Genomic DNA, 26,136 nt, shown 5'->3' with positions numbered 1-26,136 from the left:
GACAGCTTCAATCTATGACTGCACGTAGCAGATGGAATGATTACTCCAGTACCCAGATTATGTAGGAATTGGGTTCTTGCTATGCTTAGTTTGTAAATCAGCTTCTAATAATCACTGCAGTGATTCTTTTTATTATGCAGTTTGATATACCACAGTACTGACACACAGTCCATTCTAACATTCTGTTATTGGTAAAGACATACATGTCAGAGTACTGGCTTACTAAACAGGTAAGTAGCAAAACCAATTTCAAGCCCATTATAAAAAGTAGAAATTAAGCCAGGTACTGTGTGACTCATGCCTGTAATCCCAGCACTTTGAGAGGCTGAGGTTGGAGGATTGCTTGAGACCAGGATTTGAGATCAGCTTGGGCAACATAACAAGACCCTATCTCTACCGGAAAAATAAAAAAGAAAAAAAAATTACCTGGGCACGGTGGTTTGTGCCTGTGGCCATAGCTACCTGGGAGGCCAAGACAGGAGATTGCTTGAGGAGTTGAAGGTTATGGTGAGCTCTGATTGTGCAACTGCACTCCAGCCTGGGCAACAGAGTGAGATCTTATCTCAAAAAAAGAACTTGAGAGGAAATACATTTGTACAGCACATAGTTAAATGGGGCTTTGGTTACATATTAGTGTTGGAAACAAAAATAAAGTGATTGTAATGGGCGTATTTATTAAATGTGACGGAATATATTAAAGCAAATTTTTCCCTCCATTTTAATCAATATGCAAATACTGAGTTTCTTCAGTTTGCCTGGATTTTTAGTTTCTAACTGTTCTAACACACTTAATTGACTACGTGAAAACCCTTGTAAAATTCTATGCCTCTAAAAGATAGTGGAACATTTGCTCAAAATATTTTACCTTTGTTATCTATCCCTAAGGAGGAAAACATGCTTTAAAGGTTTTTCACATTTTACGTGTTTTTATTTGCATAACTGTTTAAGATAACAAACATTTTCCCCTTTCTTTTCTTTGCCTTATATGGTTCCCATGGATGGCCTGAGTGCCATTCTGCCCTGTCTTATACACAGAGAGGATGATGAGCAGGGTGGCTTACCCCACAAAGCCTGGGTATGGCCTTGGCGTTCTGTCCAGCATACCTGCCAGGAAGCCCCTGCCGTCATTTGTTTCAGTAGTTGGAATCTGCTTTTCTTGACTGTTTTAAAGTTCAAATTGAACTTGATAATGAAGTTAATGTTCTGTTTACTATGTACACCCTTGCCTCCTTTTTCTGGCCAGAAAAAACAGGTCAGTATGACTCTGTAATCATTATTCAAGTCATATCTCATTAGTAACTTTTAGTGTTTCCTTCTTTTATTCCTTCTTTCAGAGAACTTATTGACTGCCTAATAGATGTCTGGCCCGTGCTAGGCCCAAGGATGCAGAAATGAGTGTGACTCGATTTCTGCTCTTGAAGAATGTCCTGAGGAATTTACATTGTGTCAGGGGAGACAAACATCAAAACCAGGGTGTCCGATCTTTAGGCTTCCCTGGGCCTCATTGGAAGAATAATTGTCTCAGGCCATACATAAAGTACACAAACACTAATGATAACTCATGAAGGAAGAAGAAAAAAATCACAAAAGAATCTCATAATGTTTTAACAAAGTTTACCAATTTGTGTTGAGCCTCATTCAAAGCCATCCTGGGCAGCATGTGGCCCATGGATTGGACAAGCTTGATCTAAACAGATCATTATAGTGCCAGGCAGAGGCAGAGGGAGAAACACCAGTGCTGTTTGAGAGTGCTCTGGCCCTGTCTGAAAGAGGGGGAAAGATTTTACTGGAGAAGGCATTGTGAGCTGGAGCCGCAAGTCCGTCCAGGAGCATTACAGTGCGCTTTAGGCCAGAATCCTGCAAGGCTGAGGTGTGTTAGTGATGTACACAGTCCGCTATTCACACAACCTGTCTTAACGCCAAAGAATGATAAAAAAGTGCCTGTCTGTGTCCTCAGACTTGCATCAGTAGTGGCCTGCTGAGGTCACTAGCCCCGTTCCTCCTCTACAACCACCCACACATAAGGGTCTCCACTCTGCCGGTCTCTCTTCCCGTAGCCAGGGGAGCTGTGGTTGCTCTGGGAAGGAAGGGCCTGGGTCTCTGGAATCTCCTTGCAGTGGCTCCCAGGACCCCTTTAAAGGGTCATGACCTGTAGTTTCATAAATACTCTTCTGTTTATATGAGCTCTTGCCCCTCAACCCCCAACCCAAATTTAGTTCCCAGTATTTTTCCAGGGCATACAAAATGTGGAGCAGAGCTTATTTCTGCATCAAATTTGAGACTTTTATTTTAGTTTTTTTTTTTTTGTCTCTTTTGTAGTTATATTAGATTATTTTCAGAGGCTCCCAGGGAATCCTGAATCATGTCCTTTTTGTGGGGAGGGGTGATTAGTGTTGAAATAGTCCGGACTGACTGTGTCCCTCGTACCATATTAAATAGTTTCAAGACAAAACCATTGGGAAAGAGCTTGCTATCATTTGACCAAGGAGAATGGTCAGTTGAGTGCCCCAGGTCAGGATGGGGACCCTGGGTGTGTGTGTGTGTGTGTGTGTGTGTGTGTGTGTTTGTGTGTGTGTGTGTGAAGATTTCTTGAATTCAGCACCAATTGATTATATTCCTCTAGAAATTCAGATAAATATAAAAACAAAAAGTAGGGAAAAATATAAAAGCTCCAAATCCAGTTCTCTAAAAATATTTTGAGGGAATCTTTTTATACCAATTCCCAAATGGTGAAAGACAAGCAATGGCGAATAAAATATCAGCTATAGGGGTTCCTTAAACCAGAATATACTTTAAACTCTGCAGCAGCAACTAAATTAATGCTGTTCCCATCCCTAGCAATCAGTTGCACATTTTAGATCCATCTGGGGTCAGTTTTGAGTTCCTAAAAGTCATATTGCCCAAATGTCAGTGAAATTTGAGTTCAGCGGTGGGACCCTAGTGTCCTGAAATAGGTTTGTGCCTTTCCATTTGTGTGTGTAAATTGTGGGTGCTGGGAGACCCAGAGTCAGGATTTTTCATTTACTACCAACATCGTTGCCAAGTGGATGTCTCCTTATCCCTAAAGAGGGGACAGATAATGGCTATATACAGACCAGCATGTGATTTTATGGGTCTTGGTTGTAGGCATGCTGTTGGAGTTCTTTTCTTATCTTAGTGTAAACTGATTATTGAACCATCCATTTCAGAGAATTATTTGGTCTGGTTTTAGATAATAGGAGTCTCCCTGGTAGTGTTTTGGATGACTTCATTGCTTCACAGGTCCACAGGGGCTGTTCTAAGAATCAGAAATGTTGAAATGGACCTCACTGACACGTTAGCAAAATTGGACAGCTGTTAGACTTGAATATCAGCTGCTTTGCTCACTTTGCTTTTTCGTTTGTTTTAATGAGCCCCTGAAGTAGGGGTCTAACTAATATATATTCTGAAATCTCTATGGTAGAAATGCCTTGTGTCTATATTATGAATCCTGGGAAATTCAAAACAATTTTCACAAGGAATCTTTCCATAAAGCAAGTAGGGTGTCCCCCTCTTCCTGTAATTCATTTTCATAAAGTAATTTACAGAGTTTGAGACAATAGATAGTTTTTGCTTATCAAAGATAATCTTTGGAGAACTGCGAAGACTTCACTGTAACAAGGTCCAGAGAAGATTGTCCTTGTGACTTTCTGCTGATAATGTGAGCAAGGACGTGCTTCCCGAGTGGTAGATAGGGATGTGGTCTTTCCACTCAGAGGCTTTGTGCTCTTTAGAGTTGTCCTTGACTTTGATCAAAGTTGTGTTCAGATTCCCCAGAAAAACACTCCAAAGATCTGCTTTGAATTTCTTTATAAAATTATGTGTTTGTTGCATTGCACAGATAACTGCAGAAGACTGCGTATGAATAGATGTTGTAGAACAGGTTAGACCAATTAGCTCTTTTCCATTTAGGGGAGGAATCAGCAATGTATGAGGGATGGTGTTTACGTAAGGAATGTGGCAGATCAGATTTGCTTGCATTTTCTCACACCATCAGGAACACCAAGTATCCAGCACTGTTTGAGACCAGCATATTAGGCTTCACAGACCAGAATGTGGTCAAAGTATGGGATTCACCAGAAACTACATGTGAAAGTTTTTTTAGTTTTGAGTCATCCTTTATGAAGTTCTCCTCCTGAAAGGATGACATCTTAAGACCAGAAATGTAATTTCTGGCTAAATTAGATGGAGCCCTTTTGTTACCATTGTTGCTGTTAGAACTTCCTTACTCTTTTACAATGGGGTTCTTAGCCTGGGTTAATGGGTGCTTAACCTGAGTTCATGGGCCCTGCAATGAACGTAGTTCCCTGACAATGTCTGCAAAAGTTTGTGTGATATGGATGTGTTTTGTTTGGTTTGGTAGAGAGAGGGTTTATACATGCACTAAGTTCTCAAATGCTCCATGACTACCAAAGACTTACAAAGAAGCCAGTGATTTGAGACTGGTCATTGCTCCTCCCATTGAGCTGTATCCTCTTTAGCTCTACCAATCTTCACAGCTCACATGGTCTCAGCATCGATTCCCTATCGCTTATGAGCCCATAGACAAAACTGTTAACCTGCATTTTTATGTGTAAATTTGACATAGGATTGATGGTCAACTCTTTAAACTACTGTTTGGATTTCCAAGCTGGAGCTTGCTGGGTAGTCTTTGTGTCATTTCTTCATGGGACGTTTATTTGCTGTAGTCTGCCTCAGCATAGCCTTTAGACCATGCGCACTGGACAGTCTAACCACAAAAAGCTTCAAGATGTTCTTATATTTGTAACTGCAGTCTATCCTGAGCTATAATTGATCTTTTCTTTTCTCTTTCTTTTTTTTTTGTTTTTCCAGCCTGGGAGAAATTGGGCAACTTAGCCAGGAATTCTTTGAGATACTGCGGTGTGTTCTCTCCACGTTCCTGGAAGCTTTTTGCGTCGTTCTTTTGTTAGTTGTTTTGGTTGTCCTCTATCTTCCCTACAGCAAGATTTACTCAAGCGGAGGAAGCACAGAAAAGACAGGTTGCTGAGGGATTAGGTGAGCGAGTGCTTGCAGGACTCTTTGTCCCCGCCAAATGATCTTTTAAAGAAACTATTGGGTATTTTTCTTTGAATTTCCCAATTGTAGTGTGAATTCTTCTTTGCCAAATGGCTTTTGGGGCTTTGCCTGGACCCCGTGTGCCAGAGTCAGAGATTCATCTTGGCCAGACACTGCCACATATTGAAGAGGGAGCTGTTTCCAGGAAAGCTCAGAGAGCTGTGGCTCCTAGAAATCTTTCCTTCATTGTATGAGCCAGGCCTCAGCACTTTTGACCATCTGGAAAATTTTGGACCTGAGCACCAATATCTGTCTCATAGATCTTTTTATTCTTATTTCATGAGCTTTTATTTTAAAAATCTTGTTCATTTGAGATACATACTTATTAGTATTTTGTAGTATATATTTTGACCAAAACTTCTGCTTATCTATGAGTTCTAAGAATTGTATGCCTGTGGACTACAAAGAAAATCTTCAAAGGAAGGGTTGATGCAACACCTGCCGATATACATTACTATTCTTTGTGCCATTATGGTACTCAGTAAATAGTCTTGGAATAAATAAATAAGGAAACCTTTTACTGACACATGCTGTTAGTGAAAGTCAGAGTGTTGCTTTGCAGTTTTCAGGTACTCTTGAAAAATGATGGTTTCATCCCTCCTTCATTCTCCATAGTGTGTGTGTGTCTGTCTGTTCAGTACAGTTTGAATCTTTGCCTCTGCTGTTTCTACAGTGTCTCTTCTTCTCAGTGGCTATCAATCTGTTTATTTCTAGATGCAGACAGCATCTCCAAACTGTGCTGTGCGGTAGAGTCTTTACAACCGAGGAGCACATTATTTTGCTCTAGCTGTACTTGACATCACTATTCATTTAGTGGTTTGATTTAGCACTATGCTTATGGCAAATATAAAACTGATTCTACCTATGTCCAGAAATAGCTCGTGACAGTTGGAATGTTGCTTGTTTTTGTATTTTTTTTTTGCAAATTAGCCAGCCAAATTTCTTTGAACCTTTTTTTTCCCTTTAGGTAACATATATATTCATTTGCTGTGATAAATCAATATTTATTATTATTATGTATGATTACTTCCTGTCCTTTTGGCTAAGATCAAGTGTATTATTGTGTATATGTTAAGCACAGTTTTTAAATTGTTTTAAACAAAGTCTCTGTAGCCCAGGCTGGAGTGCAGTGCCATAGTCTGGGCTCACTGCTCACTGCAATCTCCACTTCCTGGGTTCAAGTGATTCTTGTGTCTCATCCATCTGAATATCTGGGATTACAGGCACCTGCTACCACACCCGGCTAATTCTTGTGTGTGTTTTTAGTAGAGACGGGGTTTTTCCGTGCTGGCCAGGCTAGTCTCAAACTCCTGGACTACAGTCCGTTTTGGAAATTGAGACATGCATACTCAAGTTAGTGAACAGATGATACAGGTTATTCATAGAATACTTTTGTGGCACTGAAAAGCAGAGAATTATTGGTCGTAAGCGGTCCCTACAAAAAAAGATAGCGGTACGTTGAGATCACAGTGGGCTAGCAGCCATTGGGAAAATGTGAAGTATTCCAGCATTGAGTGCTGTGTCCCTGAAGGTTGTATAGACTCAGATCGTGGATCTAGACCATACCATCCTCATGAGGATTCTAGCTGAGATGTACTGTCATTCCCAGTGCATCACTCAGTCCGTGTCTTTCTAGCTAAGTTCTTTTTTGTCCTGTCCCTCCGTTATTACTTTATGGTTATCTTTGATGAGTTCACTCTGTTTACATGTGTGATTCTTGGGTCTTGCCTTACCCCTCTGTATGGAAAGCCAGTGTGAGACAGACTGTATGAAAGTATCTAGTCAGTATTTTCTCACATATCCTTTTGTTCTCCTACGTTCATGTTGCCCTGGGCTCACATTTGCCAAGAGGACTTTGTTGAGTCCACGCTTTGCGGCTCTGCTCACAGGTGCTTTTTGGTGATGTTAATGACAACAGTGGTGACCTGCAAAAGTCCCTGATCTGCTGTCAAAATTGGCTACAGTTTTCATGTCCAGTCCATGGTTTCCATCTCTGTTTTTGTTGTTGTTGTTGTTTGACAGGGCTGTATACAATCACTTTTTGCCCTTTGTGTCCTCTGTGCTTCATTTCTTTGGAAAGGTCCTTCAAGCTAATAGCTGAGACGACAGAAGCCCTCGCAGCCTCCTTTGGCAGCCCCTTTCTCTCAGCTTTCAGCACTTTTTCTTGGCAGAACCCATTTTACTTTATAGAGGTTGGAGCTTACCTGGAGGAGAAGAAAGGTCATTTCTCTGGAGATCTAGAGGGATGATCCCACCCCCAGGGGATTTTGTTTTCCAATTTTCACCTTAGTCAGGTGACCTAAGGCTTAAAGCAGGCTTGAGGGAAGGTAACTTTATTATTCCACCTTTGCTGATTTTGGAAAGAAAAAAATGTGTTCTCTTTATTTGTTCCTTGACAAGGAGCTAAATCATGCTTTGGTTGAGATTAGTGTGGTTGAACCATATGAAATAGCCATTTTGTAGTAAAAAATGATCAAATATTGGCAATATCATCTGGTTCAACTTAATGTATCTTATTCATAGAATGTGAGCTTGCTTGTAGCTTGTTTCTATTGGTAGTGAGTTGTGAAATAGTATTCCAGAGGCTGCTCTAAGTGATTTTCATGGAAAGCCAGGGCTAAGATTTCTACCCTCTTTCTGTTGCTTCCTAGGTCACGCTTCACCTGAATCCTATCTCCTCAGTCCACATCCACCACAAGCCTGTCGTGTTCCTGCTCAACTCCCCACATCCCCTGGTGTGGCATCTGAAGACAGAGAGACTTGCCACTGGGGTCTCCAGACTGTTTTTGGTAAGTGCTTAGCACCCTCCCAAACTAATCCTTAGCACAAGGATATAGCGATCATTAAACTTTGCCCGACTTTTAAAAGAGGCTTATTTTACTGAAATAATACCAGAGTCCAAAGAGTGTTCGAGTTGGAGGATGCGCTTAGTGATATTTGGATGCATAGATATGCATTCACAGAAAGCAGACACACCCACCCGTCTTCTATGGACGGAGGGTCGGCTCTAGTGCTCACGTTAGAGCAGGACCTGTCATCATACTCTGTGTGGCCTGAGCTTTGGTTTCAGCTCTGAAACCCGCCTTGTACCATCAGGAGCGCTGTAAATATTGTAACTGGCCACCGGGTGTGTGGTCCCAGACCACAAAATAAATATGCACGGACCCATACTATTTGTATATAATGCGGGCCTAATTCCTGACATGAGGATCTGTTTTTTGAGAAAGTGACACAGTGAGCTCCAAAATGAAGTCATTTGTATTTTATTAAAAATACAAGTTGGAACCCAGCTCTTGTGGAAGATCCAAATATTACCTACTATTTGTAAATCATGTCCCTTTGAGTTTGCCAGAACATTCAAGTTTGCTAGTTGTGGAGAAATAGATGTGTTGTTTGGATGGAATTTTTTTGGTATGATATCATGTCTGATGATGAGCAACACTGCAACTTGGTAGTGGTAACTCACATTGTCTGTTGCGAGAACTGCAGGCTAATGTCCTAACTGCAGTGCGTGAGGCCCTAAACCTCTCTTGCTCACAAGGATCCAAAACAAGTGGAGCCCCCAGTTAATAGTTTTCCTCTTGCCTCATGAATAAACTTTGCCAGTTAATGACTCTCAGTCCCGATCTGTAGTTTCTGTCCCCTGTATTTGAAGACGTTTCTAAGAACTCAAAGGTTCTTGTTGAATAATGTAAGAACCTATAGTCAATACAATTATTATAGTAAGTATGCAAATGAGTAAAAGGGAGAAAAGGAAAAGCTCATCTTTGTAGTAAAATGCCAACTCATAAATATAGAAGGAACAAAGGAGTTTAAAATGATCATTTTGCAACCATCATAGTAAAAGTTGACAAGGCAAGAATTATCAACAGATGCTAAACCAGCGGAAGTGGAGGGAGTTCGGGAAATAGCATATTTAGATATTCTTAAAATATCTTTTACACAAATTACTTATTAATGACACATAAAAAATAGCGACTGTAATCCTTGGGGATACCCAATGATACCTTAACCAAGTGATGAAAATTCATGTCAGCCACGTGGGGCAGATGGATGTTGTGGGCCTATAAATGAGAGGGAACACAGCATCACTTTTGTAGTATTTTTGCCAGAAATGTGTATAACCTGAATCTAATCATGAAGAAATGCTGACAAAACCAAATTGAATGACATTCTGTAAGATAACTGGCCTGTACTCTTCAAAAGCGTCAGTCATGAAAGACAGAGAAAGGCTGGGGAGCCATTCCAGATGAAAGGAGGCAAAAAGACACACGTGATCCTGAACTGGATGGTGTTGGGGAGGGAGTGGGGCAGCTGCTATAAAAGACATTATGGGGACAGTGGATGAAATTATAATTGAGCCTATAGATTAAAATACTGTTATCATTGTTACATTTCTTGAATTTGGTAATTATGTTTTTTATGTAAGAGAGTATCCTTCTTAGGAACCATACTTAATACTCTTAAAGGTTAAGGGATCAAAGGTCAGATCATTCAGTGAAGAACATGTTGTATAGAGAGGAGAAAAAAGCAAATATGGCAAGATTTTAAAAACTGGTGAATCTAGTTAAAGGGCATACTAGAGTCCTTTGTACTAGCAGCTTTCTGTAAATTTAAATTAATTTCAAAATAAAACTTTTAAACTCAAAAGGTACATTTATAAGGTGAGTATTATTGATAACTTTATTGTAGCCTTTTCTGGGAATTGTAACTCTTATTACTTACTTCTATATTAAAAAAGGCCAAAAATCAGTAATTATTTAGTTGTTATTACTAGTACATTTATTTAGCACTTAGGACATTTCAGGTCACTAAATGCTCTAATACTTTATCTCATTTAATTCTCACAATAACCTTCTACAGTATGATAGTGTAGGTTCCTTCTTGTAGATGAAGAACTAAGATTTAGAGAGGTTAAGTACTAGCCCAAATCACATGGCTAGTTACTTGCAGAGTTGGTACTCAAACCCAGACAGGACCTATTCTACAAGATCTTATGCTAAACTATCTGCCTTCATACTCATAATCACTGTCAGTCTCCTCTAATTAAAGTTAGTTGTGGTAGTAAGACCAATGGCTCTGATCATAAAGTCATATGCACATTTAGCCCTTGTACTGTAGAGCTGTACTGTCCAAATACTGTAGGAAATAGCTGTGCATGGCTACTTAAGTTAATGAAAATAAAAAATGCAGTTCTTCAGTCCTGCTTAGCCATATTTCAGGTGCTCAGTAGTTACATGAGGCTAGTGGCTACCACAGTGGGCAAGTTATGGAGACATTATGAGCAAAGGCAGTGCATGTCCTGGTTTCGATCCAAATGGTGACCTTGGGCAAATTAATTTCTCTAAGCCGGATTTTTCTCAGGCCCTCTGTCATAGGGTTGTTATCTTGAGTAAATGAGATTACGTATAAAATGTTTGTAGACATTACCTGCCGTTGCTACTCTTATTTATTTCTAGTCATAGTAAAAAAGTATGTGGGATGGGTGTTGAATTTGCATCTGTAACTATTATGAAATATCTAGCTTGTCTGGCCCCAGATTGAAAGGAGTTCTGTTTCTCTGGGCTATAGGTCCAGATGAAAGTGTGGGCCACGTATGTCATAGCTGTACTTACCACTGTCTGGATTCTTTCTTCAGTCTGCCAGTCCATGGGTTTTGAGGGAAAGTGTCTTACTCTTAGTTATTAATTTGCTTTAATTTTGTTTAAAATCTATAAAAACTGCTTCTTGGCCATCAGTTTAGACTAGCAATGAAAGAAGGCGGCAGCTTTAGTAAACAATTTTAACTGCAACCCCATTTGAACAATGGCATGTAAGGAGATTGCAGATCAAGTAATGAGCCTAAAATTACCAACACGTGGGAGGCAGCATCAGGCGAAGTCAAGGATTTAAATTCCAGGACACCTGAACTCTGCTTTGTTGTCCAGCAGGCTTCCTTTAGGGAAAATGGTTTTTTTTCCCATCTGCACATTTGTTCATGGCCTGGAAGAGACGATGGAACATCTGTTGTTCATTCACGTTCTCACATCAGCAGACAACAAGCGATGCAAGTCCTCTCACAAGCTGGGCCGGTCTCCCTGGGCAGGCTCTTCCCTTCCTCTCTGACCTGAAATGGATTTTAGTGTCTGTTCATCTCCTTGACAGCCTTTGCCACAGAGGGTCTGGTGATCAGTAGAAATCCAGTAGTGTGTTATCTTTATCCATTTATATAGTTAAAGTTTGGGGATAAGATAACTAAATTGTTTTACATAAAATGTTCATCAAACACTTGAGCAGGCCCATGGGCTCTCTAGAAACTGGGGCTTCGCTGTTTTCATCACTGTCTTCTCCAAGGTTACCCAGGGAGCTTAGAGGAGCTGTGGAGAGAGAATGGGTCTCCTGACTCTCAGTCCAAGTTGCATGTGTCCTGGACTCCTTCCTGATATGCTGCTGGAGGGTTTGCATTTCTGTCTCAGAGCTGTCTACTGTGTATGTAGAGTTACAATACTTTTAACTTTTTTTTAATAGGATGATGAGAAAAGTTTTTGTAATAGGGTGGTTAGAAAAGTTCAAGTAATAGCATCTACTTATTTATCAGGGTGTGACCTTTTTATTTAAATGGACATGTCTGTGTTGTTATGACTGCCCAAATTAAAAAAGGAAAACTTTCATAATTAGTTAGGAGGGTTACCCAGAACATCGCAGCCACCCATGAGGGTGACTAAAAACATACTTTAATACTGCTAATAAAGGCAGCTGTCTTTTTCTGTCAAATCATTTCAGTCCTTCTCCTCTTCACAGCACAGGCAAGAAGAGGGCATGTCAGGCAGGGAGAAAGTGGGATTTAGTTTGCTCTGCAGGTGCACCTCCTTTATCTGGTTATTCTGGTTACCTAGGAAATATGAGTGGGATGAAGAGTGATGCTTTCAGGCTGAGTTTCAAGTAGTGAATCTTTGAGTGTGACTCACACGCACACACATGATGAAGTTGTCATAGTCTTATAGTTTTCCTTTTGCAGGGTGTATGAGTGGCTCAGACAACAATCAGAAATAAAAATCATCTTACCCTCTCAGTGTGTCATGTTGAAACAAGTAATTTCTTAGAAGTATCACATAAGCCCGTTTCTATTTATGCATTCATTTCCACACTGAAAAAAAAAAGTAGGAGAACTTAACGGGGTGATAGATGCTCTAATCTTCACCTGAGTTTGCTAAAAAAGATTGAGAAGAGTCACAATCTGAAATTGTTGTCTCTAAGGCCATACTACAATTTAAATACACAATTTCTAGAGGAGAGACACAAGTGGCCAAAAAACACATGAAACGATGCTCAATATCATGAGTCATTAGGGATACACTAATGAAAACCACAGTGAGATGCCACTTCACACTCACTAGGATGACTATAATAAAAAAGATAATAACAAGGGTGTGAAGGCTGTTGGGAAATTGGAACATGCTTACATTGCTGTTGGGAATGTAAAATGGTTTTGTGGCAAACAATTCAGCAAAACACATGTCCACAAGAACTTGTCCACAAATGTCCAAAGCAGTATTATTCATAGTAGCCAAAAAGTGGAAACAACCCAAATGTCCATCAACAGATGAGTGGATGAAAAAAGTGCTATATCCATACAATGGAATATTATTTAGCCATAAAAAGGACTGAAGTTCTGATACATACCACAACACAGATGGGTGTTGAAAACATTGTACTAAGTGAAAGAAACCAGACACTAATGGTCACAAATTGTGTGATTCCAGTTTATATAAAATGTCCAGAATGGCCAAATCTGTAGATACAGAAAGGAAATTAGTAATTGCCAGGAGCTAATGGGAGGGGAAAACGGGGAATGACTACTAATGATATGAGATTTCTTTTGGGAGGTGATAAAAATGTTCTGGAATTACATAGTGGTGAATATATCACACTTTATGAATATACACAGAAATACTGAATTGTACAGTTTGAAAGGCTGAATATTATGGTATGTGAACTATATTTAATAAAACTAGTGAGAACCTTGCTGCAGCACTTTTTTTGGGTGTATGAGGAGGACAGGGTCTCACTTCATCACTCAGGCTGGAGTGCAGTGGTGCAAACATGCCTCACTGTAGCCTCAAGCCTCTGGGCTGAAGCAATCCTCCTGCCTCACCCTCCCAAGTAACTGAGACTACAGGTGCATGCCAACATGACTGGCTAATTTTTTTTTTTTTTTTTTTTTTTTTGTATTTTGTGTAGAGACAGGGCTTTGCCTTGTTGTCCAGGCTAATCTCAAACTCCGGTTTGGCCTCTCAAAGTGCTGTGTTTATAGGCATGAGACACAGTGCTGGGAATGAACTAGATTTGTAAACGTATCTTTTTACTTTATTCCATGTACCTACCTGATTTTTTCTTTTTCTTTTTTTTTTTTTTTTTTTGAGACACAGTCTGGCTCTGTAGCAGTGGTGTGATCTCGGCTCACTGCAACCTTTGCTGCCTGGGCTCAAGCCAGCCTCCCACCTCAGCTTCCTGAGTAGCTAGAAGTACAGGCATGCGCCCCTATGCCCAGCTAATTTTTGATTTTTTGTAGAGATGCGATCTCACTTTGTTGCCCAGCTGGTCTTGAACTCTTGGGGTCAAGCAATCCTCCCCTCAGCCTCCTGAGTAGCCAGGACTACAGACATGCGCCCCCATGCTCAGCTAATTTTATTTTTTTGTAGAGATGTGGTCTCCCTTTGTTACCTAGGGTGGTCTCAAACTCTTGGGCAAAGCCATCCACCTGCCTTAGCCTCCCAAAGTACTGGGAGATTACAGGTGTGAGCCACCACACCTGGCCTCTGATTTTTTTTTTTTAATCTTGCTTTAATTGTATCCAAAACTTGAGCATTCTCTCCTGCAAAGTCTGTAGACCTGGAGCCCTAGTGCAAGCAAAGTTTTCAAGATGAGACCCTAGTGCCTGGCTTTTAACCTAAAATGCCTAGTTCATAGGCCATGGCCAGCCTCCTGATGTCAGGCTTAGTCACTTCACATGCTCATAAGGAAAAAAGGGTATCTAAGATTAGAGAAGTGACAAGAAATAATCAGCTTCTTCCAGCCTCATTCACTCTTGATATTGCTGTGCTGTGATCTGTGTTTTCTACCATTTATCATTAAAATCAGAGAACAAATGTATGTGAATATGTGTATATTTGAGTGGGGGATGGTGCATGGAAGGGGATTTTGGTCTTTGAGGTACCATTGCTGGAGCTGGCAAATACAAATAGAGGATGCCCAGTTAAAGTTGAATTTCAGATAAACAACAAGTAATTTTGTTGGTGTATATGCAATATTTGGGACATAACATATACTAAAAAGTATTCATTGTTTATCTGAAATTCAGGTTTTTGTTTCCAGATAACACCCTGGTCTGGGTATTAAGACGCCTGAGTACTAGTGTTGGCTCTGCCACTAACTAGTTATAAATCTTGGGAAAAACAATCACTTAACTACTTAGGCCTCAGTTTTTCTCATTTCTAAAATGAGGGGATTGTATTAGCTCATCTCTAAAGTTCCTCCCAGCTTTTAAACTCTGTGAATCTTTAATAGTATGACTGCTAGATATTATATCCCAATTTAATTTGGAACAGAAACTGGCAAATTGAGCATTGCCTCTTCAGCAAATCCAAGTAAATATCAAGGCAGGGCAGTTGAAATAAATGACAGAAATCAAACTCTCTGCTATTAGCTTTGGATTAAAAACAAATGAAAACTTAATCTTAATGAAAAATGTAAATTGATACATTTAAAACCAGTTTTGTATTTTCAAGAATCAGGGAGAGATGGGTAAAGAAGCTGGAGTTGCCAACATCTAGTTTTTTCCTTTTATTTAAACTGGAGGCATTAAAAAAAAAAGGTCCAAATATTTTGGGCCTATGCCACCAAACCACAGGCAGTTCTCTGGTCCGCGCTGCAGTTTGGATGACTGACAAGACTCAGTGAAAAACAAGTGCTATTTGTTTTCCTGTGCCTAGTATTTAACTGGAAATCAGAAGGCTAGATTTCCAATCAGTTGCTAAATAGGCCCAGATGTGTGCTCAGCGCGGCACTAGGAAGGGACATGCACAGCCTACACCATCGCGCATGTCCAGCTGTTACCTTTTCGTGAAGCCAAGTGATGTGTAACTGAGGGTTGTAGTGTCCAAAAATGCCCTAAGAATAACTCAGACATTCAAGTTTTCTTGTGGAGGAGGGAACTTTTTTTTTTTTTAATTCTGTATTCTATTGTGTTGCATTAAAAAATCTGGAAATAATTTTTTTCTTTTCCAATTTCCTCCTTTCCCTTCTTTGGCAGTTCCCCCACCCCCATGTTTATAAAAAACATGGAATTAGCATACCTGGTATGATGATTTACGTATCTACTGGTCATTTATCCAACATCCAGTTTTCTTGTTCATTTATCCAACACCCAGCCTGACTGGGAACTGTGCTAGCTGTGGAGGATCCAGGGAAAACGGGGGTAAATTCCCTGTCCTCAGGGAGCTTCCCATTTTGTGGGAGAGCTGGTTGAAAAATTGGAAATTGCAGTTTAGTGTGATAAGTACTATTACACTAAATAATAGTGTAAATTGGAGAGAATAGTAGAAATTGGAGAAAATGATAATTCTCTTCTTCCAAATGCAATAAAGGCAGCTTCCTGCGTATGGTTGGCTCTGGAGAACAATGTGGCAAATGGGTCAGGGTTGCAGACACAAACATAGCTCTTGGCTTGGCCAGAAGTGTTGCTCCTGTATTCCAGGGTCCTGGATGTACCAGTTTGGGTTTTCCAGTGAGGTCTTTCCCCAGATAAATTCTCTCTTGAAGGAAGATTAAATAACAAAATGTTTCAAGATTGGTGGTGGTTCTTCTTTTTTTAAATGTCTCTTGTGGAATGACTCATTGTGTCCTGTGGGATATTCCAAGTGGTTGTGTACCATGCATTTTTATTTTGGAGTCTGCTCCTCTGTTGGTTTTGTGGCTTGTCCTTAAGAGCCTTAATTATATGGGTCTTGATCCTCTCATGAACTAGGGTCAGTCAACTACCTTGTTTCCTAGGAATGTGTTTTTGGCCCCATTGTGGTCATTGAGCTCTTCCTGAATGTCACTATGGCAATTAGAACATTGGAAAGAGCCCAGTTTCAACTGGTAAACCTGGTCCAGAAGGGGTTTTTGAAAGACTCCCTGGGATTTATTGTCACTTGCTGGGTGAAGGCTGGTGAATGGGAGTGACTGAATGGCCCATGGCCCTTGGGAGATTTGCCTGGGTGTATTCTTCCTGAGGAAGACATCCTGTCTGGGAGGGTTCATGCAAGTGTAGACTTTTCCTGGCTCTGGCTGGACTTGTGTCATGTCTGTGTGCAGGCATGGGTCGCAGCCCTGTGAAGGCTTTGCTTTCATTCAACAAATTGAGGTCAAATAAACTCGCTTTCACTGAGGAGGCAAGGTTGGTGTTTCTCTGTGTGGAGTCCCATGATGTCCTTTAAGGCGTTATTGTCTAAGACTAATCTGGTAAGCAGATGCATCTGCCCTTCCCAAGTGTTGGGCAATTGATTGTATCAAATATCACATCTCTGGTGCCCTTTGTTGACGTGGTGGCCAGCCTCCAAAGAGCTGTTTGGTAGAAAAGTGACTGTTTTGTTAAAGGAGGTTGCAGAATATTTTATTTCCATGTAATAGGAGAGGGGGAAAAAAACCAGCTGTCTACCAAGGGATGTTAGGAGACTGACTTGAAGGCTGTGGTGGTGCCTTGGTCCTCTCATAAATTATAGACAGTGATGCCCTTGTTAAGGGTTCTTCACAGGTGGCTCACACTCCCCATCTCAGAAAGCAACTGCAGGATGGTCCACCTCCTTCCTGGGCACAGGTTGTTGGGTTTATTTGAGGCAACTTGGTTTTTGCACCTCAAGTCCACATTATCTAACTAGCATGGAAGCTGCTTCTGATTTCTGCAGGGGAAGAAGGAATCCCTTTAGCCTTTCTAATTTCTGTGTCTAGGACAGAATTTGCATCTCAAGATCTGCTTTTGCCCTTTGTTCCTAACACTTTATCCTTAGATGGCCCAGGGTCTTTGTTGCAACCAACTGTGGGTCCTTAATGCCACTGTGCTAGGGAGTGACCATTGGTTTGCCTCTGCTTTGTCCCATTGAGGTGGTGAATGACACAGTATATACCTGGAAGTCGGGGGCTCATCCATCTGTCACCTCTGGCAAAAGTCTCACAGTTCATTTGCTCTCTGGCCTTTCCATCTTTATCACCGAGAGCCTGTAATTAAGATTCTATTGGTTCTAGGTGATGCAGACTGCACGGTGATATTCAGAGCTGCTGTTTGGAGCCAAGGCTGCCCCAATCCATTAAAACAGCGTTTTTATATCCTTTTCTAGCAGTTTGGATAAGACGGCTGTGGTCTTGCCATAGTGAGGAATAACTTGTGGCCTGTCAACCTCAGCATCTGCCAGACAAATCTCATGGCCCGACATGAGGATACATATGCACATATGTGTATGTTTAACAAACACTTCTGATGTGTGTCATGTGTGAGGCACTCTTCTGAGTACTTACATGTATGACCTTATTTAGTCTTTATAATAAGCCTGTGAAGTAGGTGTTATTGTTGTCTTTAAGATGAGGAAACTGAGACAAAGAGGTTAACATGTACCTGGTCCCATAGCTAGTAAGTGAGGGCTCTAATCTATGGACAGTGCCTAGTAAGTACTCAGTAAATGTTAGCAAGAATAATAATACTTTCCAGAATGGTCAATGGGGACCTCATTGGGAACAATCACACTGCTGACTCGAGGGCATGACTGTGATTTTATCTGTAACTCTGGCCTCCAGTCTGGAGCCACTCGTGACTGTCCCAAGAACAGGGCTTCAGAACTGAACCCATAGAGCCAAATCAGGGCATCGGGTCAGGTGAGCAAAGTTCTTGTTTCAGCAAAGTGTATTGTGAATGACTTATCAGTACTGGGATCTAGATCATGTTAGTATTTCACTTGGATAAGGATTTTAAAACTGTTTCTTGACCCCTTTCCCAAGAGCACTTTCCCTCTGGGGTCCCAGTTGGAGCATTTCTGGATCAGCTCCACCACAATGCCATGCTTAATATCTGCATCTATCCTCAACCCTTTGGGAGCCGTTTGTTAGTTGATGCTAAATATTATCAGTTCAACCCTTCTTGGCTTTGACTAGGAGACCACCTTGATCATCTTCAAAGACTTTTCAGTGTAGACTGGAAAATGGGTGTGGCCTGCTTAGGAGGGCTCTGCCTTTGCTTCAGGGCTGATATTAGGAAGCTCAAACAAGGCTCTTACACAGTTGTTTTGGGCTAAAGGCCCTACCCACTGCTGTTCCTCCCCTATTTCCCCACAACGGACCCCAGTGTGTGATGCTCCCCTCCCTGGGTCCACGTGTTCTCATTGTTCAACACCCACCTATGAGTGAGAACATGCGGTGTTTTTCTGTTCTTGTGACAGTTTGCTGAGAATGACTGTCACAGAAATTTTTAAGATTCTTTGGCAATTTGTTGTTTACTCTAAGTTGACTTCTAGTCAAGTAATTATTTTGTTTCTGTAACAGTCATTCCTATTTCTGTCTGTCCCTTCCATTCAATTCTCTTCCACTTTGACCAGCGCAGTTCCTGAGATTGCTGGGGAAGTAGGGGACAGTGGGAAACAGCCCACCAGGAGAATCTCTGCAAGCAGCAGCTAAGGGTGGGAACCCTCTGCTTTGCCTTACTGCTTTTCCTTTCACTCTCCTCAAAGCCTGGAGACTGTTCCTTTGTATTTGCCTATCCAGTTTTGGTAGAAAGCCTGCCCTAAGACACCCAAGTCTTTGCTTACCTGAGAGCCAGTCAGTTCTCTCACCAAAGGGAGATGACCTTTCCAGTCAGAGTGTCTACCTTCCCACAGTGGAAAGAGCATCATTTTTGAAGTCCAGCAGACAGTTAGAATCTGCACTCATTCTTTGCTAAAGGTATGTAATCTGGCCCTTTATCTGATTGCTTAGAGCCCCAGTTTTTCCATCATCAGATATGAGGATTCAGAATCCATGTGACTTAGGAGTGTGCAGCATGAGTTTTTGTGATTAGTATCATATTTCCCAGTGTTTTGTTCACATGAGGCTGAGGGAGTGCATGTCTACCCCACACTACTAATTTTGAGCTTGATAGCTGACTGCTCTACGGTGATGGACTAGAAAGAGCTCTAGAATGAGAAACCAGGTCTTTGGTTCTATTGTCGATCCTGTTATCTGCCAGCTGTGCACCTTGGGTAGATCCTTTAGCTTCTGTGAGCCTCAATTTCCTTGTCTGTAAAATGGATTTGAGATTATCAGCCTTGATGAAGAAGAACTCTTTTATAAAGAGAATTCTAGGAACATATCTGGAGCCAGGCATTTGTAAAATTCAGTCGTGCTCTTGAACTTGGCTTGGCAGATTGGATGTAACTTAAAAGAAAAAAAAAGAGAGAGAGTCTTCCCTCCTGTGGGGTTCTCCAGGAGCACATTTGTAGGACAAAATTAGAGGAATGTGGCAAGTAATAGTAATGAAACGAACATTTTATTTTTTTCCTGAAAAACATCATTTAGATAGACATGCCCTTTGAATTTGGGGGTAAGCTCTTCCATCAGTCTAACTTGGCAGATGAGGAAGGGTAAAGCTAGGAATCTGAAGATTTTTTTGTAAAGTTGGACAGGATTCCTGCATGGCCTGGGGCTCTACTTTGGAAAACTGTATTAGAAAGCAGCTTGTGCTTCATCAGTTTGGTAACTTGTGAGGACTTAGTTTGTTTTTCAGATGGAATGATATCTTTTGCTTCTCTTTGTATATATATCCACACTCACATGTACTGTCGGTTTGATAATGTTCCCATGAGAGATTAAAGTATTGCTTTTGTACTGGCTCAAGTTCAAGTTTGCCCATGTTTGTGTTTGGAGGGCTGCATCTCAGAGCTTTCTTCTTGGACATGTGTAAACATGCAGGGTGTTAAGAACACAGGACATTTTCAATTCTTTAGTTTTTTTTATATTTCAGCAAAAATTAAGAACAGGATGATCATCATGAATGTTTTGAGAAAAATTAATAGTCAAGTATGTTTTTAAGTCATTTTATTGGAAGAAAGTAATCTGGTTTTGGGTACTACATAAAAGCACCCAAGAATTTTTAAATAGTTGCATGGATTTATGTTTCATGAATTCATGATTGGCAGATACCATCATCCCATGGCTCATGAATATGTAGCTTTGCAAATTAAGAATGTAGGTTCAGAGGCATGGAAGTTATTATTTCTTTGAAACGAATCTTTTTAAAAAAGCATTGAGTCATGATATATGTTAATAGAAAACATGTTTCAGATTGCATTTCACATCACATGGCTTCAGAGGAAATAGGCAAGTGGGGTCCTCCCAGGAACTGGGTAGGGAGAACGTGTGATTTTCTTCTTTCAGAATGCAGGGTTCCGTCTTCATTTGGAAGGTAAATATTTCAATACTGTTCCACTGAGTTTGTTTTTGCTGTACTTCATGTGCTCAAAATACATAAAAGCATAATCTTTATACTGCCTTTCTGTGTGGGGGCTGTGATGCATTCTAGGGCCAATCTGTAGATCCCACTTAAACCTAAACTGAGATTCTGTAGGAATACCTATTCTCCTTTAACATGTATCTTTTCCCGCTGGAATTGAACCAGCAAGTTCTTGGCATGGCAGATGTTTCTGAAATATCAGTATGTTTTTCTTTGCTTTATTTGTTTTCCTTGTTTTGTGCTCTCTATTTTCCTAAGCAGGGAACTCCAAAAAGAGATTTGTTTGTGCAGGAATCAGGAAAAGGGAAGAGGAATACTGAAAGTTGGGAGTAGAGCAGGACAGAAAGGGGGAGGAGTGGATTTTCATTGTGTAAGTGTTGAACTTCCACCAATGCCAAAGTCATGGACATGTGTGCAGTTGGGTGTATGAGTTACGGCAGCCCCAAGGGTCTGTAACCTGAGTAGCAGGCACTCGCTCAGCTGATAACTCAAGTTCCAGATGGACCACAGCTGAGTTGTAGGGGATGTGTGTGTGTGTATGTGTGCACACACACGTGCATGCACGCGTGCTTTTGAGATTCCTGGAACAGATTTCCTCTGAGATCTCAATAGGCCTTTTCATTATCATTGGGGAGCTATGGTTTCTCTTATTTCACAAAGCCCATTTCTTCCTTTCGAGATGTGCAAGGAGATGACTCCATCCATGACTTTACGCTCTCCCTCTTGGCTTTTTATCATCAGTGCAGAAGAGAGATTCTTGCTTGTTCTTCAAACAATCTCATTCAAGTTTTATAAAGATTATTTGGAGTTTAAATAACATTCCTATCTATGGCCTAGAACAATGTTCCTCGAGGATGCATCGGAATCATGAGTGGTGGAGGGAGAATTATAATGTAGTTTCCTACATTCCCACCTCCCACTGCCCTGGAGTCTGCATTTTAACGTACTTCTGTCTGAGGATCACACTTTGGGAAACATTGGGCTTGAGATGTTTTCTTGACATTGATTTATGTTGAGACCAGACCAGATGGATGCATGGACATGACCAGTTCATAAACATGTTCCTTCTTTAGGGTCATATTGGAGGAGGCTCTAGAGCAGTGCTATCCAATAGAAATATAATGCAAACAACATATGTAATTTTAAGTCTTCTATTGGTGCATTTAAAAAGTAAAAGAAGGCCAGGTGTGGTGGCTCACACCTGTAATCCCAGCACTTTGGGAGGCCAAGGTGGGCGGATCACTTGAGGTCAGGAGTTCGAGACCAGCCTGCCCCCACAACATGGCAAAACCCCGTCTCTACTACAAATACAAAAAATTAGCAGGGCATGGTGGTGGGTGCCTGTAATCCCAGCTACTCGAGAAACTGAGGCAGGAGAATTGCTTGAACCCAGGAGGCGGAGGTTGCAGTGAGCCAGGGTCTTGCCTCGCCACTACCCTCCAGCCTGGGCAGCAGGAGCGAAACTCCATCTCAAAAAAAAAAATGTAAAAGGAGTAAATAAAATTAATATTAATGACACTTTATTTAACCCAATAGATCCAAAATAATATCACTTAAACATGTAATCAATTAATAAAAATTAATGAAATAGTTCACTTTTTTCTTGTGCTAAGTGGTCTGCATTTTACATTTATAACACTGGTCAATTGAACTAGAAACATTTTAGGTGCTTAATGGTGCCATGTGGCCAGTGGACACTATGTTGAATAATGTAGCTGTAGAGAAATGATGCTTGCGCTAACTACCCAGCAGACACGTGGTTGCTCATTGCACTCGCTCCCATTTCTCTGCTACTCCAGAATATGACCTCAGAATCCTCCTCGGCACGGAACCTGAGGCAGGCACTGCCAGTTAATTGGGCATCATGATTCATTCTATTTATCAAACAAATATTTAACAAGTATCTTTTTTTGTACCCAACATTTGGGATATACCCACAGACAATGCACACTAAGATCTCGGCCTCTGAAGGAACTTTATAGTGGAAGGAGACGGGCAGTAAGCATATTATATGGCATTTTAGAAGGTGACAAGTACTATAGAAATAAAATGTAAAGTGGGTTTGGGAGAATCAGAATTCTTAGAGTGGGGCTGAGTGGTGGGGTTGTAAATCAAAATGGGCCCATTGAGAAGGTAATATTTGAATAGACTTGAAGGAGGTTGAGGTGAAACTTGAGATGAGACTTAATATCCACTTTTGATCTAGGGTGGCCTGGATTTCCCTCAGGACTTCATCTGGGAGCATTCTTTTTGGGGTGCGGGTCAAGGAGGCAGCATGGCACTATCCACAGCAAAACTCCTCTCCTCGCCACTGAAGACTAAACCAACATGGGGAGGCCCAGAGAGAGACTGCAGTGCAACCTGCCAGGCGATGAGTCAGCTGATGTGCTAAGCACTGAAGCCAAGAAGCTCAGTGCCAGGAAAATGGTGTCTGTGCCCATTAGCTGGGACTTGTGCACCTCACTCAGGCTTGGGAGATCAACCTTGAGGCTTCTGCGGATCTGCTGAGGACTTTAAGAGTTAAAGCTTAAAGACAGGTGTGGAAACAAAGGGCTGGTTGCCTCTTTGGTTTTTTTCATGTACTTTTGGATGAGGCTGTTGAATCTGATCCAGAAAAAATAATAAACTTGGCTGTGGTTGCGTAGCCGTAAGTTCTTGTAATAAAACTCGCAGCAATTGGCAGATAGAGTAATGTTCTGCTCTTTAAAAAAGTCTGGTAGCATAACCTGAATTTAAAATACAAATGTTGTGCATGGTTCAAGTAGGGAGGAGCATTCAGGAGAGTCCGGGGTGCATCTCAGCATCCTAGGATTTGTTAGACTGTAAAGTGCTTCACGGTTGCCCCTTCAACAGACCTTTACTAGGAATTGGGACCCTTGGATCCTAGTGCTCTGTTCATTCCCACAGGAAGACATTTGTCATGTCAGGGAATGTTAAAGAGGATTGGGTTCTAATTAGCAAGCAGGAGGAGAGTTCAGTGGGTTGTAGGGAAGGCATGGAATTACCAAATATGCTTTAATAATTGGTATTTAGGTGGAGTTATTAGGTGAAAAATCAAATCATTAGCTTTAAAGCCTGGCCAAAAGCTCATTTCCTGGGCAGTAAGGGAAGCAAGGAGTTTGGGTAACGGGAATGAATAAATTATGGCATATCCTTTCCTGTAGGTAACAACATTGAGCTTTCATTCAACAAGCAATTAATGGGTCCTCGCTTCATGCCCAGCACTATGCCAGGCCCACAGGATTCAGAATGAACCGAGTTTTTCCTTGGCCCTCGAGGTGTTGCTCTTTATCAAGTGAGGGTGGCAGGTATGCTGACAAACAGTCACAGTCCATGTGAGAGAGGGATGGACAAAGGTCTGTACAAGTCATGTGTGGGCAGCTCACTGTGAGGAGAGCAGGGAGACTGGGAGGCTTCACAGAGCAGGTGATACTCCCGGGAGGACACAGAATGGTTTGCCATGGGAGCGAGTAGGATAGAGGGGTTCATGTGGGATGCAGGATGTAAAAAGACCCAGGAGCATGTGCAGCATGACATGTTCTGCAACTGTGAGTAGTTCTTGGGTATGCGGGAGAGTGGCGTGAGATGAGGGTGGGCAGAGGCCCTCTTTAGTCATGCACCATGTTAAGATGCTTAGATGCTATTCTGCTTTATCATGTATTTACTTTTTAGAAGGATTGTCCGGGTGACAGCGTGGAGGAGGGGTAGAAGGAACAGGAATGGAGGCTGGGAGGGTGGGAAGTTGCTGTAACAGTTTGGTTGAGATTGTAAGGACGAGAAATGGGGCAGTGTTGCAGCAAGCATCCAGGGATAAGGTGGAAGATGAGGCGTGGAATAGTCTCCTCCTTCTCTTGCACACAGCTCCTCTAACCCTCGTAGTAATCTCTGAAGATGCTAGTAAGATGACTGGTGGCTGGAGCTCCTGGATAGCCTCTGGATGGGGGCTGGTTGCCAGGAAAACCAACCATGTGATTAGAAGTTGGAACTTCCAGCCCACCCCTCTGAAGGAAGGGAGAAGGGCTGGAGATTGACTTAGTCATCAGTGGTCAATGGTTTTATCAGTCATACCTATGAAATGAAGGCTCTCTAGAAATCCCTGATCTGTGGGGGAGGGTTTGGAGAGCTGCTGGTTGGTGAGCATGTGGAGGTGCCGGGGCATGGGGGAGTGGCACTCTCAGAGCGGGCACGGAAGCTCCTCACCCCTTCCCCGTACCTTGCCCTCTGCATCTCTTCCATCTGGCTGTTGTTCCTGAGTTGTACGCTTTATCATAAATAGATAAACATAAAGTGTTTCCTTGAGTTCTGTGAGCCATTCTAGAAAATAATTGAACCTCGAGGTCATGGGAACTTATGATTTATAGCCCCTCTGTCAGGAGCATCTGAAGAGGGCCAGTCTTGTGGGACTGAGCCCTTAATGTGTGCAATCTGACCTATGTCCAAGTAGATGGTATCAGAATTACATCGAAATACACAGCATCAGTTGGTGTCCTGAGTTGGAGAATTGGTTGGTGGTTGGGGTGGTAAAAATACCCAGACACCTGATGTCAGAAGTGAGCTATTAAAGTGGTGTGAGTATTTAGAAAAATAGGGTTGTCTCTTAGACACTCTTGCAGTTATTTTCCTTGCAATGATGATTGCAACTCTTTCTCATATGAGACAAAATTATTTTCCCTACATTTCTGATGTGTTTTGCTCTTCTCCTTATATCCTGTCTCTTCCACAAGCCAGACTCTGTTTAAGGGTACTATGCCATTAAAATTAATGCAGGGTCTGGAGCATGGACTGGTAGAGTAGAATGACGTGGAAATGTCTTCTCTTCATTTCAGCAAATGATATGATTTGGGTCTGTGAAAGAGAATCACTTGAACACATGAGGAGGAGGTTGCAGTGAGCCAAGATCACACCATTGCACTTCAGCCTGGGCAACAGAGCGAGACTCTGTCTCAACAAAAATAAATAAATTTGTAATCCCGGCCAGGCTCAGTGGCTCACTCCTATAATCCCAGCACTTTGGGAGACGAGGCAGGTGGATCACCTGAGGTCTAGAGTTCGAGACCAGCCTGGCTGACATGGTGAAACCCTGTCTTTACTAATAATACAGAAATTACCTGGGTGTGGTGGCCCATGCCTGTAATCCCAGCTACTTGAGAGACTGAGGCAGAAGAGTCTCTTGAACCCAGGAGGTGGAGGTTACAGTGAGCTGAGATTGGGCCATTGCACTCCAGCCTGGGTGACAAGAGTGAAACTCTGTCAAATAAATAAATACATACATACATACATACATACATAACATTGTAGTCCGTAGTGTTGCAGGGGGTGCCTGGTAGGAGGCGATTAGATTATGGAGGTGGGAGGATTTCCCTTTTTGTGCAGTTCTCGTGATAGTGTGTTATCATGAGATTTGATTATTTAAAAGTGTGTAGCACCTACCCACTCCCTCTCCTCCTCCTGCTCCTGCCATATAAGTCATGCCTGCTTCCCCTTCACCTTCCACCATGATTGTAAGTTTCCTGAGGCCTCCCCAGCCATGCTTCCTGTACAGCCTGTGG

At 41.7% G+C, this 26,136-nt stretch overlaps 1 protein-coding gene across 4 annotated transcripts in view; it reads left to right on the top strand.

Moving 5' to 3' along the window:
* TGFBR3 (transforming growth factor beta receptor 3) overlaps positions 1–26,136 on the top strand; it is a 215,108-nt gene that overhangs the window by 129,269 nt on the left and 59,703 nt on the right. For all 4 annotated transcript variants that reach the window (XM_064372623.1, XM_064372624.1, XM_064372622.1 and 1 more), the window contains one exon: positions 7,746–7,883. In XM_064372623.1, coding sequence (XP_064228693.1) covers positions 7,746–7,883 — 138 coding nt within the window. The remainder of the gene's footprint in view (positions 1–7,745; positions 7,884–26,136) is intronic.

This window comes from Aotus nancymaae, unplaced genomic scaffold (genome assembly GCF_030222135.1).
Source record: "Aotus nancymaae isolate 86718 unplaced genomic scaffold, 86718_ANA_hifiasm-v0.15.2.pri h1tg000007l, whole genome shotgun sequence".
In the NCBI taxonomy this organism is placed as follows: Eukaryota; Metazoa; Chordata; class Mammalia; order Primates; family Aotidae; genus Aotus; species Aotus nancymaae.
The sequence above is the reverse complement of the archived record's forward strand: the minus strand, read 5'-3'. Positions and strand labels throughout refer to the sequence as shown.